General features: G+C 47.0%; 1 protein-coding gene across 1 annotated transcript in view; it reads right to left on the reverse strand.

Annotated features, from left to right (window-relative positions):
* Positions 1–13696, reverse strand: part of LOC121844262 (noelin-2-like) — a gene marked incomplete at its 5' end in the record, with an annotated part of 14170 nt that extends 474 nt beyond the window's left edge. The window contains 4 exon segments of the mRNA XM_042314175.1: positions 1–412; positions 10394–10567; positions 13521–13579; positions 13582–13696. The exon segment at positions 1–412 is cut by the window's left edge and continues 474 nt beyond it. Of these exon segments, the coding sequence (XP_042170109.1) occupies positions 92–412; positions 10394–10567; positions 13521–13579; positions 13582–13696 (669 nt within the window).
* Between the last annotated feature and the right edge of the window lie 1921 nt (positions 13697–15617).

Below are 15617 nucleotides of genomic sequence, written 5' to 3' on the forward strand. Positions count from 1 at the left end.
TCCTCCTCTTCCTCCTCCTCCTCCTCCTCTCTCTGTATGGAGATATAGTCCGTCAGTCTCTCTCCTTTCCCTACTCCCCTCCTCTCCTCCTCTATCCTTCGCTCTGTATAACATGAAACAGGGTCACGTTATAGATGACCTGATGTCCATTGTTCCATGTGTAGAGGGCCCTCTCTCTGGGGTTGTAGTCCATCATGGAGATGTGAGAGTACTGGTTGTGGAAGGGGATGTCTGTGTACTCATAGCTGGAGGAGTTGGTGTGATAAGCAAAGTGGACCTTAGCTCCGGCCAGATGGGAGTTGGTGACGTACAGGGTACCACAGATCATGAAGGTCTCCCCTGCACTGCGTTTAGGAAACCCTGTGTCCCAACTCTGGAGAATGTCGAGAGAACGAGGATCCAACCGACTGACCTGGAGAGAGGGAGGGAGGGAGGGAGGGAACAACAGGGTGAGGGAGGGAGGGATGGAGGGGGTGAGGGGGTGAGGGAGGGAGGGAGGGAACAACAGGGTGAGGGAGGGAGGGAGGGGGAGGGGAGGGAGGGAGGGAGGGAGGGAGGGAGGGAGGGTGGAGGGAGGGAGGGAGGGGAGGGAGGGAGGGAACAACAGGGTGAGGGAGGGAGGGAGGGAGGGAGGGATGGGGGGGTGAGGGGGGAGGGAGGGAGGGAGGGAGGGATGGAGGGAGGGAACAACAGGGTGAGGGAGGGAGGGAGGGAGGGAGGGATGGAGGGAGGGAGGGAACAACAGGGTGAGGGAGGGAGGGAGGGATGGGAGGGAGGGAGGGAGGGGGGAGGGAGGGGGGGGAGGGAGGGAGGGAGGGGGTGAGGGGGTGAGGGAGGGAGGGAGGGGGAGGGAGGGAGGGAGGGAGGGGGGGTGAGGGAGGGAGGGATGGAGGGAGGGGGGAGGGGGTGATGGGGGTTGAGAGGAAGGGAGGGAGGGAACGAGTGGGTGAGGGAGGGAGGGAACGAGGGGGGTGAGGGGGAGGGAGGGATGGAGGGAGGGGGAGGGGGTGATGGGGGGAGAGGAAGGGAGGGAGGGAGGGAGGGAGGGAACGAGTGGGTGAGGGAGGGAGGGAGGGAACGAGGGGGTGAGGGGGAGGGAGGGAACGAGGGGGTGAGGGAGGGAGGGCGATAAAGGAGAGAGATGTGACCTTCGACACACACACATCCTCCCTACCAGTATTTTAGAAATGTAGACTACCTACCAGTATGATAGAGGTGTAGACAACCTACCAGTATGTTAGAGGTGTAGACTACTACCAGTAGAGGTATAGACTACCTACCAGTATGTTAGAGATGTAGACTACCTACCAGGATGTTAGAGATGTAGACTAGCTACCAGTATGTTAGAGGTATGACTACTACCAGTAGAGGTGTAGACTACCTACCAGTATGTTAGAGGTGTAGACTACCTACCAGTATGTTAGAGATGTAGACTACCTACCAGTATGTTAGAGGTGTAGAGACTACCTACCAGTATGTTAGAGGTGTAGACTACCTACGAGTATGTTAGAGATGTAGACTACCTACCAGTATGTTAGAGGTGTAGACTACCTACCAGTATGTTAGAGGTGTAGACTACCTACCAGTATGTTAGAGGTGTAGACTACCTACCAGTATGATAGAGGTGAAAACTACCTACCAGTATGTTAGAGATGTAGACTACCTACCAGTATGTTAGAGGTGTAGACTACCTACCAGTATGTTAGAGGTGTAGACTACCTACCAGTATGTTAGAGGTGTAGACTACCTACCAGTATGATAGAGATGTAGACTACCTACCAGTATGTTAGAGATGTAGACTACCTACCAGTATGTTAGAGGTGTAGACTACCTACCAGTATGTTAGAGGTGTAGACTACCTACCAGTATGATAGAGATGTAGACTACCTACCAGTATGATAGAGATGTAGACTACCTACCAGTATGATAGAGGTGTAGACTACCTACCAGTATGTTAGAGGTGTAGACTACCTACCAGTATGATAGAGATGTAGACTACCTGCCAGTATGTTAGAGGTGTAGACTACCTACCAGTATGTTAGAGGTGTAGACCTACCTACCAGTATGTTAGAGGTGTAGACTACCTACCAGTATGTTAGAGGTGTAGACTACCTACCAGTATGATAGAGATGTAGACGACCTACCAGTAGAGGTGTAGACTACCTACCAGTATGTTAGAGGTGTAGACTACCTACCAGTATGATAGAGGTGTAGACTACCTACCAATATGTTAGAGATGAGGTTAGACTACCTACCAGTATGTTAGAGATGTAGACTACTACCAGTAGAGGTATAGACTACCTACCAGTATGTTAAAGATGTAGACTACCTACCAGTATGTTAGAGATGTAGACTAGCTACCAGTATGTTAGAGGTGTAGACTACTACCAGTAGAGGTGTAGACTACCTACCAGTATGTTAGAGGTGTAGACTACCTACCAGTATGTTAGAGATGTAGACTACCTACCAGTATGTTAGAGGTGTAGACTACCTACCAGTATGTTAGAGGTGTAGACTACCTACCAGTATGTTAGAGGTGTAGACTACCTACCAGTATGATAGAGATGTAGACTACCTAATAGTATGTTAGAGATGTAGACTACCTACCAGTATGTTCGAGGTGTAGACTACCTACCAGTATGTTAGAGGTGTAGACTACCTACCAGTATGATAGAGATGTAGACTACCTACCAGTATGATAGAGATGTAGACTACCTGCCAGTATGTTAGAGGTGTAGACTACCTACCAGTATGTTAGAGGTGTAGACTACCTACCAGTATGTTAGAGGTGTAGACTACCTACCAGTATGTGAGAGATGTAGACTACCTATCAGTATGTTAGAGGTGTAGACTACCTACCAGTATGTTAGAGATGTAGACTACCTACCAGTATGATAGAGGTGTAGACTACCTATCAGTATGTTAGAGATGTAGACTACCTACCAGTATGATAGAGGTGTAGACTACCTATCAGTATGTTAGAGGTGTAGACTACCTACCAGTATGTTAGAGGTGTAGACTACCTACCAGTATGTTAGAGGTGTAGACTACCTATCAGTATGTTAGAGGTGTAGACTACCTATCAGTATGTTAGAGATGTAGACTACCTACCAGTATGATAGAGATGTAGACTACCTACCAGTATGATAGAGGTGTAGACTACCTACCAGTATGTTCCCAGCGTTAGGTATGGAGGTGTAGACTACCTACCAGTATGTTAGAGGTGTAGACTACCTACCAGTATGATAGAGATGTAGACTACCTACCAGTATGATAGAGGTGTAGACTACCTACCAGTATGTTAGAGATGTAGACTACCTACCAGTATGTTAGAGGTGTAGACTACCTACCAGTATGATAGAGATGTAGACGACCTACCAGTAGAGGTGTAGACTACCTACCAGCATGTTAGAGGTGTAGACTACCTACCAGTATGATAGAGTTGTAGACTACCTACCAATATGTTAGAGATGAGTTGTAGACTACCTACCAGTATGTTAGAGATGTAGACTACTACCAGTAGAGGTATAGACTACCTACCAGTATGTTAGAGATGTAGACTACCTACCAGTATGTTAGAGATGTAGACTAGCTACCAGTATGTTAGAGGTGTAGACTACTACCAGTAGAGGTGTAGACTACCTACCAGTATGTTAGAGGTGTAGACTACCTACCAGTATGTTAGAGATGTAGACTACCTACCAGTATGTTAGAGGTGTAGACTACCTACCAGTATGTTAGAGGTGTAGACTACCTACCAGTATGTTAGAGGTGTAGACTACCTACCAGTATGATAGAGATGTAGACTACCTACCAGTATGTTAGAGATGAGTTGTAGACTACCTACCAGTATGTTAGAGATGTAGACTACCTACCAGTATGTTAGAGGTGTAGACTACCTACCAGTATGTTAGAGATGTAGACTACCTACCAGTATGTTAGAGGTGTAGACTACCTACCAGTATGATAGAGATGTAGACTACCTACCAGTATGTTAGAGGTGTAGACTACCTACCAGTATGATAGAGATGTAGACTACCTACCAGTATGTTAGAGGTGTAGACTACCTACCAGTATGTTAGAGATGTAGACTACCTACCAGTATGTTAGAGGTGTAGACCAGTATGATAGAGATGTAGACGACCTACCAGACTACCTACCAGCATGTTAGAGGTGTAGACTACCTACCAGTATGATAGAGTTGTAGACTACCTACCAATATGTTAGAGAGAGTTGTAGACTACCTACCAGTATGTTAGAGATGTAGACTAGACTACCTACCAGTATGTTAGAGATGTAGACTACCTACCAGTATGTTAGAGATGTAGACTACCTACCAGTATGTTAGAGGTGTAGACTACTACCAGTAGAGGTGTAGACTACCTACCAGTATGTTAGAGGTGTAGACTACCTACCAGTATGTTAGAGATGTAGACTACCTACCAGTATGTTAGAGGTGTAGACTACCTACCAGTATGTTAGAGGTGTAGACTACCTACCAGTATGTTAGAGGTGTAGACTACCTACCAGTATGATAGAGATGTAGACTACCTACCAGTATGTTAGAGATGTAGACTACCTACCAGTATTTTAGAGATAGACTACTACCAGTAGAGGTGTAGACTACCTACCAGTATGTTAGAGATGTAGACTACCTACCAGTATGTTAGAGATGTAGACTAGCTACCAGTATGTTAGAGGTGTAGACTACTACCAGTAGAGGTGTAGACTACCTACCAGTATGTTAGAGGTGTAGACTACCTACCAGTATGTTAGAGATGTAGACTACCTACCAGTATGTTAGAGGTGTAGACTACCTACCAGTATGTTAGAGGTGTAGACTACCTACCAGTATGTTAGAGGTGTAGACTACCTACCAGTATGATAGAGTGTAGACTACCTACCAGTATGTTAGAGATGTAGACTACCTACCAGTATGTTAGAGGTGAGACTACCTACCAGTATGTTAGAGGTGTAGACTACCTACCAGTATGTTAGAGTGTAGACTACCTACCAGTATGTTAGAGATGTAGACTACCTACCAGTATGTTAGAGGTGTAGACTACCTACCAGTATGTTAGAGGTGTAGACTACCTACCAGTATGTTAGAGGTGTAGACTACCTACCAGTATGATAGAGATGTAGACTACCTACCAGTATGTTAGAGTTGTAGACTACCTACCAGTATGTTAGAGATGTAGACTACCTACCAGTATGTTAGAGGTGTAGACTACCTACCAGTATGTTAGAGGTGTAGACTACCTACCAGTATGTTAGAGGTGTAGACTACCTACCAGTATGATAGAGATGTAGACTACCTACCAGTATGTTAGAGGTGTAGACTACCTACCAGTATGATAGAGATGTAGACTACCTACCAGTATGATAGAGGTGTAGACTACCTACCAGTATGTTAGAGATGTAGACTACCTACCAGTATGTTAGAGGTGTAGACTACCTACCAGTATGATATGTAGACGACCTACCAGTAGAGGTGTAGACTACCTACCAGCATGTTAGAGGTGTAGACTACCTACCAGTATGTTAGAGAGTGTAGACTACCTACCAGTATGTTAGAGATGTAGACTACTACCAGTAGAGGTATAGACTACCTACCAGTATGTTAGAGATGTAGACTACCTACCAGTATGTTAGAGATGTAGACTACCTACCAGTATGTTAGAGGTGTAGACTACCTACCAGTAGTTAGAGTGTAGACTACCTACCAGTATGTTAGAGGTGTAGACTACCTACCAGTATGTTAGAGATGTAGACTACCTACCAGTATGTTAGAGGTGTAGACTACCTACCAGTATGTTAGAGGTGTAGACTACCTACCAGTATGTTAGAGGTGTAGACTACCTACCAGTATGATAGAGATGTAGACTACCTACCAGTATGTTAGAGATGTGTAGACTACCTACCAGTATGTTAGAGATGTAGACTACTACCAGTAGAGGTATAGACTACCTACCAGTATGTTAGAGATGTAGACTACCTACCAGTATGTTAGAGATGTAGACTACCTACCAGTATGTTGAGGTGTAGACTACTACCAGTAGATGTAGACTACCTACCAGTATGTTAGAGGTGTAGACTACCTACCAGTATGTTAGAGATGTAGACTACCTACCAGTATGTTAGAGGTGTAGACTACCTACCAGTATGTTAGAGGTGTAGACTACCTACCAGTATGTTAGGTGTAGACTACCTACCAGTATGATAGAGATGTAGACTACCTACCAGTATGTTAGACCTACCTACCAGTATAATAGAGATGTAGACTACCTACCAGACTACCTACCAGTATGTAGAGATGTAGACTACCTACCAGTATGTTAGAGATGTAGACTACCTACCAGTATGTTAGAGATGTAGACTACCTACCAGTATGTTAGAGGTGTAGACTACCTACCAGTATGTTAGAGATGTAGACTACCTACCAGTATGATAGAGATGTAGACTACCTACCAGTAGAGGTGTAGACTACCTACCAGTATGTTAGAGGTGTAGACTACCTACCAGTATGATAGAGGTGTAGACTACCTACCAATATGTTAGAGATGAGTGTAGACTACCTACCAGTATGTTAGAGATGTAGACTACCTACCAGTATGTTAGAGATGTAGACTACCTACCAGTATGTTAGAGGTGTAGACTACCTACCAGTATGTTAGAGGTGTAGACTACCTACCAGTATGTTAGAGGTGTAGACTACCTACCAGTATGATAGAGATGTAGACTACCTACCAGTATGTTAGAGGTGTAGACTACCTACCAGTATGTTATGTTACCAGTATGATAGAGGTGTAGACTACCTACCAGTATGTTAGAGGTGTAGACTACCTACCAGTATGATAGAGATGTAGACTACCTACCAGTATGTTAGAGGTGTAGACTACCTACCAGTATGATAGAGATGTAGACTACCTACCAGTATGTTAGAGATGAGTTGTAGACTACCTACCAGTATGTTAGAGATGTAGACTACCTACCAGTATGTTAGAGGTGTAGACTACCTACCAGTATGTTAGAGATGTAGACTACCTACCAGTATGTTAGAGGTGTAGACTACCTACCAGTATGATATGACTTACCAGTATGTTAGGGGTGTAGACTACCTACCAGTATGATAGAGATGTAGACTACCTACCAGTATGTTAGAGGTGTAGACTACCTACCAGTATGTTAGAGATGTAGACTACCTACCAGTATGTTAGAGGTGTAGACTACCTACCAGTATGATAGAGATGTTAGAGGTGTAGACTACCTACCAGCATGTTAGAGGTGTAGACTACCTACCAGTATGATAGAGATGTAGACTACCTACCAATATGTTAGAGATGAGTTGTAGACTACCTACCAGTATGTTAGAGATGTAGACTACTACCAGTAGAGGTATAGACTACCTACCAGTATGTTAGAGATGTAGACTACCTACCAGTATGTTAGAGATGTAGACTAGCTACCAGTATGTTAGAGGTGTAGACTACTACCAGTAGAGGTGTAGACTACCTACCAGTATGTTAGAGGTGTAGACTACCTACCAGTATGTTAGAGATGTAGACTACCTACCAGTATGTTAGAGGTGTAGACTACCTACCAGTATGTTAGAGGTGTAGACTACCTACCAGTATGTTAGAGGTGTAGACTACCTACCAGTATGATAGAGATGTAGACTACCTACCAATATGTTAGAGATGAGTTGTAGACTACCTACCAGTATGTTAGAGATGACTACTACCAGTAGAGGTATAGACTACCTACCAGTATGTTAGAGATGTAGACTACCTACCAGTATGTTAGAGATGTAGACTAGCTACCAGTATGTTAGAGGTGTAGACTACTACCAGTAGAGGTGTAGACTACCTACCAGTATGTTAGAGGTGTAGACTACCTACCAGTATGTTAGAGATGTAGACTACCTACCAGTATGTTAGAGGTGTAGACTACCTACCAGTATGTTAGAGGTGTAGACTACCTACCAGTATGTTAGAGGTGTAGACTACCTACCAGTATGATAGAGATGTAGACTACCTACCAGTATGTTAGAGATGTAGACTACCTACCAGTATGTTAGAGGTGTAGACTACCTACCAGTATGTTAGAGGTGTAGACTACCTACCAGTATGATAGAGATGTAGACTACCTACCAGTATGATAGAGATGTAGACTACCTGCCAGTATGTTAGAGATGTAGACTCCCTACCAGTATGTTAGAGGTGTAGACTACCTACCAGTATGTTAGAGGTGTAGACTACCTACCAGTATGATAGAGATGTAGACGACCTACCAGTAGAGGTGTAGACTACCTACCAGTATGTTAGAGGTGTAGACTACCTACCAGTATGATAGAGGTGGAGACTACCTACCAATATGTTAGAGATTTGGTGTAGACTACCTACCAGTATGTTAGAGATGTAGACTACCTACCAGTATGTTAGAGATGTAGACTACCTACCAGTATGTTAGAGGTGTAGACTACCTACCAGTATGTTAGAGGTGTAGACTACCTACCAGTATGTTAGAGGTGTAGACTACCTACCAGTATGATAGAGATGTAGACTACCTACCAGTATGTTAGAGATGTAGACTACCTACCAGTATGTTAGAGGTGTAGACTACCTACCAGTATGATAGAGGTGTAGACTACCTACCAGTATGTTAGAGGTGTAGACTACCTACCAGTATGATAGAGATGTAGACTACCTACCAGTATGATAGAGGTGTAGACTACCTACCAGTATGATAGAGATGTAGACTACCTACCAGACTACCTACCAGTATGTTAGAGATGTAGACTACCTACCAGTATGATAGAGGTGTAGACTACCTACCAGTATGTATGTTAGAGGTGTAGACTACCTACCAGTAGAGATGTAGACAACCTACCAGTAGAGGTGTAGACTACCTACCAGTATGTTAGAGGTGTAGACTACCTACCAGTATGATAGAGATGTAGACTACCTACCAGTATGATAGAGATGTAGACTACCTACCAGTATGTTAGAGATGTAGACTACCTACCAGTATGTTAGAGATGTAGACTACCTACCAGTATGTTAGAGGTGTAGACTACCTACCAGTATGTAGAGGTGTAGACTACCTACCAGTATGAGAGGTGTAGACTACCTACCAGTATGATAGAGATGTAGACTACCTACCAGTATGTTAGAGATGTAGACTACCTACCAGTATGTTAGAGGTGTAGACTACCTACCAGTATGTTAGAGGTGTAGACTACCTACCAGTATGATAGAGATGTAGACTACCTACCAGTATGATAGAGATGTAGACTACCTACCAGTATGATAGAGTGTAGACTACCTACCAGTATGTTAGAGATGTAGACTACCTACCAGTATGATAGAGGTGTAGACTACCTACCAGTATGTTAGAGGTGTAGACTACCTACCAGTATGTTAGAGGTGTAGACTACCTACCAGTATGTTAGAGGTGTAGACTACCTACCAGTATATTAGAGGTGTAGACTACCTACCAGTATGATAGAGATGTAGACTACCTACCAGTATGTTAGAGATGTAGACTACCTACCAGTATGTTAGAGGTGTAGACTACCTACCAGTATGTTAGAGGTGTAGACTACCTACCAGTATGATAGAGATGTAGACTACCTACCAGTATGATAGAGATGTAGACTACCTACCAGTATGATAGAGGTGTAGACTACCTACCAGTATGTTAGAGATGTAGACTACCTACCAGTATGTTAGAGGTGTAGACTACCTACCAGTATGTTAGAGGTGTAGACTACCTACCAGTATAATAGAGATGTAGACAACCTACCAGTAGAGGTGTAGACTACCTACCAGTATGTTAGAGGTGTAGACTACCTACCAGTATGATAGAGGTGTAGACTACCTACCAATATGTTAGAGATGATGTGTAGACTACCTACCAGTATGTTAGAGATGTAGACCACCTACCAGTATGTTAGAGATGTAGACTACCTACCAGTATGTTAGAGGTGTAGACTACCTACCAGTATGATAGAGTTGTAGACTACCTACCAATATGTTAGAGATGAGTTGTAGACTACCTACCAGTATGTTAGAGATGTAGACTACCTACCAGTATGTTAGAGAGGAGACTACCTACCAGTATGTTAGAGGTGTAGACTACCTACCAGTATGTTAGAGGTGTAGACTACCTACCAGTATGTTAGAGGTGTAGACTACCTACCAGTATGTTAGAGGTGTAGACTACCTACCAGTATGATAGAGATGTAGACTACCTACCAGTATGATAGAGATGTAGACTACCTACCAGTATGATAGAGGTGTAGACTACCTACCAGTATGTTAGAGATGTAGACTACTACAAGTAGAGGTGTAGACTACCTACCAGTATGTTAGAGGTGTAGACTACCTACCAGTATGTTCCCAGCGTTAGGTATGGAGGTGTAGACTGCCCAGAAGCCGGTCTCATCAGCCATCAGGTCTATGTCAGAAGACCCCCCCCAGCTGTAGGGGAAGGTGTTGTTGTAACCTGCTCCACTCAGACTCCTCTGGAGCACCACGTTACGGGATCGGAAGTGGTACTGCACCTACAGGGGGTCAGAGAGAGGACAGGGGGTCAGAGAGAGGACAGGGGGTCAGAGAGAGGACAGGGAGTCAGAGCGAGGACAGGGAGTCAGAGAGAGGACAGGGGGTCAGAGAGAGGACAGGGGGTCAGAGAGAGGACAGGGGGTCAGAGAGAGGACAGGGGGTCAGAGAGAGGACAGGGGGTCAGAGCGAGGACAGGGGGTCAGAGAGAGGACAGGGGGTCAGAGCGAGAGGGGTCAGAGAGGACAGGGGGTCAGAGAGAGGACAGGGGGTCAGAGAGAGGACAGGGGGTCAGGGAGTCAGAGAGAGGACAGGGGGTCAGAGAGAGGACAGGGGGTCAGAGAGAGGACAGGGGTCAGAGAGAGGACAGGGGGTCAGAGAGAGGACAGGGGGTCAGAGAGAGGACAGGGAGTCAGAGCGAGGACAGGGGGTCAGAGAGAGGACAGGGGTCAGAGAGAGAGGATGGGGGCAGAGAGAGGAGAAGGGGTCAGTAGGAGGACAGGGGTCATAGAGAGGACAGGGGGTCAGGGGGACAGAGAGAGGACAGGGGGTCAGAGAGAGGACAGGGGGTCAGAGAGAGGACAGGGGTCAGAGAGAGGACAGGGGGTCAGAGAGAGGACAGGGGTCAGAGAGAGGAGGGGGTCAGAGAGAGAGGGGTCAGAGAGAGGAGAAGGGGTCAGTGAGAGGACAGGGGTCATAGAGAGGACAGGGGGTCAGAGAGAGAGGACAGGGGGTCAGAGAGAGGACAGGGGTCAGAGAGAGGACAGGGGGTCAGAGAGAGGACAGGGGGTCAGAGAGAGGACAGGGGTCAGAGAGAGGACAGGAGGTCAGAGAGAGGACAGGGGGTCAGAGAGAGAGGATGGGGGGGCAGAGAGAGGAGAAGGGGTCAGTGAGAGGACAGGGGTCATAGAGAGGACAGGGGGTCAGAGAGAGGACAGGGGGACAGAGGGGACAGGGGGTCAGAGAGAGGACAGGGGGTCAGACAGGGGGAGAGGACAGGGCTCAGGGGTGGGGCCAGAGGGAGGACAGGGGTCAGAGGAGGGGGTCAGAGGGGGTCAGAGAGAGGACAGGGGGTCAGAGAGAGGGGGACAGGGGGTCAGAGAGAGGACAGGAGGACAGAGGGGACATGGGACAGAGAGAGGACATGGGGGGAGAGGAGGACAGGGGTCAGTGAGAGGACAGTGGGACAGAGAGAGGACAGGGGTCAGAGAGAGGACAGGGGGTCAGAGAGAGGACAGGGGGTCAGAGAGAGGACAGGGGGTCAGAGAGAGGACAGGGGGACAGAGAGAGGACAGGAGTCAGAGCGAGGACAGGGGTCAGAGAGAGGACAGGGGGTCAGAGAGAGAGGACAGGGGGTCAGTAGGAGGACAGGGGTCATAGAGAGGACAGGGGGTCAGAGAGAGGACAGGGGGTCAGAAGAGAGGGGGACAGAGGGGACAGAGAGAGAGGACAGGGGGTCAGAGAGAGGACAGGAGGTCAGAGAGAGGACAGGAGGACAGAGAGAGGGACATGGAGACAGAGAGAGGACAGGGGTCAAGAGAGAGGGGACATGGAGACAGAGAGAGAGGACAGGGGGTCAGAGAGAGGACAGGGAGTCAGAGCGAGGACAGGGGGTCAGAGAGAGGAGGGGGTCAGAGAGAGGACAGGGGGTCAGAGAGAGGACAGGGGTCAGAGAGAGGACAGGGGGTCAGAGAGAGAGGATGGGGGCAGAGAGAGAGAACAGTGGGGACAGAGAGAGGACAGGGGGTCAGAGAGAGGACAGTCAGAGAGAGGACAGTCAGAGAGAGGACAGGGGGACAGAGAGAGGACAAGAGGAGTCAGAGAGAGGGGGAGAGAGGGGACAGGGGGTCAGAGAGAGGACAGGGGGTCAGAGAGAGGGGGGAAAGAGGACAGACAGAGAGGGGATGGAGACAGGGGGACACAGAGAGAGGGGAGAGCAGGGGGACACAGAGAGAGGGGAGGCAGGGGGACACAGAGAGAGGGGAGGCAGGGGACACAGAGAGAGACAGGGGGCAGGGGGACACAGAGAGAGGGAGGGGGCAGGGGACATGGGGTCAGAGAGAGGGGAGGGACACAGGACAGAGGAGCAGGGGGACACAGAGAGGGGAGGAGGGGGGGAGGGAGGGGGACACAGAGAGGGGAGGCAAGGGGACACAGAGAGAGGGGAACAGGGGACACAGAGAGAGCAGGGAGACACAGAGGGGGACACAGAGAGAGGGAGGGGACACAGAGAGAGGGACAGGGGACACAGAGAGAGGGGAGGCAGGGGGACACAGGAGAGGGGAAGACAGGGGGACACAGAGAGGGGGAAACAGGGAAACCGTGGGACACAGAGAGATTGGAAACAAGGACCACAGAGAAGCAGGGGACACAGGGGGACACAGAGAGGGGGAAACAGGGGGAAACCGGGGACACAGAGAGGGGGAAACAGGAAACTGGGGGACACAGAGAGAGGGGAGACAGGGGGACACAGAGAGAGGGGAGGCAGGGGAACAGAGAGAGGGGAAACAGACACAGAGAAGGGAGGAAGGGGGACAGAGATTGGGGACACAGAGAGAGGGGGGGAGACAGGGGGGGACACAGAGAGGGGGAAACAGGGAAACCGGGGACACTGAGAGATTTGGAAACAAGGACCACAGAAAGAGGGGAAACAGGGGGACACAGAGAGATTGGAAACAAGGACCACAGAAAGAAGGGGGACCACAGAGAGAGGGGGAACAAGGACCACAGAGGCAGGGGAAACAGGGCGACATACGCACTGACCCCTGTTCTGTGTCCCTGTCTCCCCTGTCTCCTCGACTCCTGTCACCCCTCTCTCTGTCCCCCCTGTCCTACACCTAACGCCGGTCTGTGTGTGTGTGTGTGTGTGTGTGTGTGTGTGTGTGTGTGTGTGTGTGTGTGTGTGTGTGTGTGTGTGTGTGTGTGTGTGTGTGTGTGTGTGTGTGTGTAACATACCAGTATGTTGCTCTGGTGTTTGTTGTAGTACAGTGATCCGTTGTAGACAACATGACCTGTCCTGCCCAGGGGTGAGGTAAGAGGTGCTGAACAAAATTCTGTCCTCTAGTGAAGTCTCCCATGGTCCTGTACTCTAATACACGCCTCCCCTTATAGTAACCATCCATAGACCACACCTAGAGAGAGAGAAAGAAAGAGGGAGAGGAGAGATAGAGGACAGAGAGACAGAGAGAAAAGACAGAGGAGAGACTAGAGCGAGAGAGACAGAGAGAGAGGAGAGAGAGAGAGAGAATTAAGTTCTGTCTTCAAATTAAGTCCCATATGGTTCAGTACTCAAACACACTTGTAGTACCTTTCCATACAGAGAGAGAGAGAGAGAGAGAGAGAGAGAGAGAGAGAGAGAGGACAGCAGCACAATTAGACCCAACCAAATCATGAGAAAACAAAAAGATAATTACTTGACACATTGGAAAGAATTAACAAAAAAACAGAGCAAACTAGAATGCTATTTGGCCCTAAACAGAGAGTACACAGCGGCAGAATACCTGACCACTGTGACTGACCCAAAATTATGGAAAGCCTTGACTATGTACAGACTCAGCGAGCATAGCCTTGCTATTGAGAAGGGCCACCGTAGGCAGACATGGCTCTCAAGAGAAGACAGGCTATGTGCTCACTGCCCACAAAATGAGGTGGAAACTGAGCTGCACTTCCTAACCTCCTGCCCAATGTATGACCATATTCGAGAGACATATTTCCCTCAGATTACACAGACCCACAAAGAATTCGAAAACAAATCTAATTTTGATAAACTCCCATATCTACTGGGTGAAATTCCACAGTGTGCCATCAAAGCAGCAAGATTTGTGACCTGTTGCCACGAGAAAAGGGCAACCAGTGAAGAACACGCACCATTGTAAATACAACTCATATCTATGCTTATTTATTTTATCTTGTGTCCTTTACCATTTGTACATTGTTAAAACACTGTATATATATATATATATATATATATATATATATATATATATATATATATATATAATATGACATTTGTAATGTCTTTATTGTTTTGAAACTTCTGTATGTGTGATGTCTACTGTTAATTTTTTATTGTTTATTTCACTTTATATATTATCTACTCACTTGCTTTGGCAATGTTAACATATGTTTCCCATGCCAATAAAGCCCTTGAATTGAATTGAATTGAGAGGGAAATTGAGAGGGAGAGAGAGAAGAGGGAGAGGGAGAGAGAGAGAAAGGAGAGAGAGAGGAGAGAGGGGAAAGACAACCTACCAGGGAGGAGTTAGAGATGTAGAGAAGGAGAGAGAGGAAGAGGAGAGAGAGAGAGAGAGAGAGACTACCTACCAGTATGTTAGAGAGAGAGGGACCTACCAGTATGTTAGAGGAGATGTTAGAGATGGACTACCTACCAGTATGTTAGAGGTGTAGACTAGACCAGTATGTTAGAGGTGTAGACTACCTACCAGTATGTTAGAGGTGGACAACCTACCAGTTTGTTAGTGGTGTAGACTACCTACAAGTATGTTAGAGATGTAGACTACCTACCAGTATGTTAGAGGTGTAGACTACCTACCAGTATGTTAGAGGTGTAGACTACCTACCAGTATGTTAGAGGTGTAGACTACCTACCAGTATGTTAGAGGTGTAGACTACCTACCAGTATGTTAGAGGTGTAGACTACCTACCAGTATGTTAGAGGTGTAGACTACCTACCAGTATGTTAGAGGTGTAGACTACCTACCAGTATGTTAGAGGTGTAGACTACCTACCAGTATGATAGAGATGTAGACTACCTACCATGTTAGAGGTGTAGACTACCTACCAGTATGTTAGAGGTGTAGACTACCTACCAGTATGTTAGAGGTGTAGACTACCTACCAGTATGTTAGAGGTGTAGACTACCTACCAGTATGTTAGAGGTGTAGACTACCTACCAGTATGTTAGAGACTACCTACCAGTGTAGACTACCTACCAGTATGTTAGAGGTGTAGACTACCTACCAGTATGTTAGAGGTGTAGACTACCTACCAGTATATTCCCAGCATACCAGTAGGTTAGACGTGTAGACTACC

This window comes from Oncorhynchus tshawytscha, unplaced genomic scaffold, assembly GCF_018296145.1.
Source record: "Oncorhynchus tshawytscha isolate Ot180627B unplaced genomic scaffold, Otsh_v2.0 Un_contig_7595_pilon_pilon, whole genome shotgun sequence".
Classification (NCBI taxonomy): domain Eukaryota; kingdom Metazoa; phylum Chordata; class Actinopteri; order Salmoniformes; family Salmonidae; genus Oncorhynchus; species Oncorhynchus tshawytscha.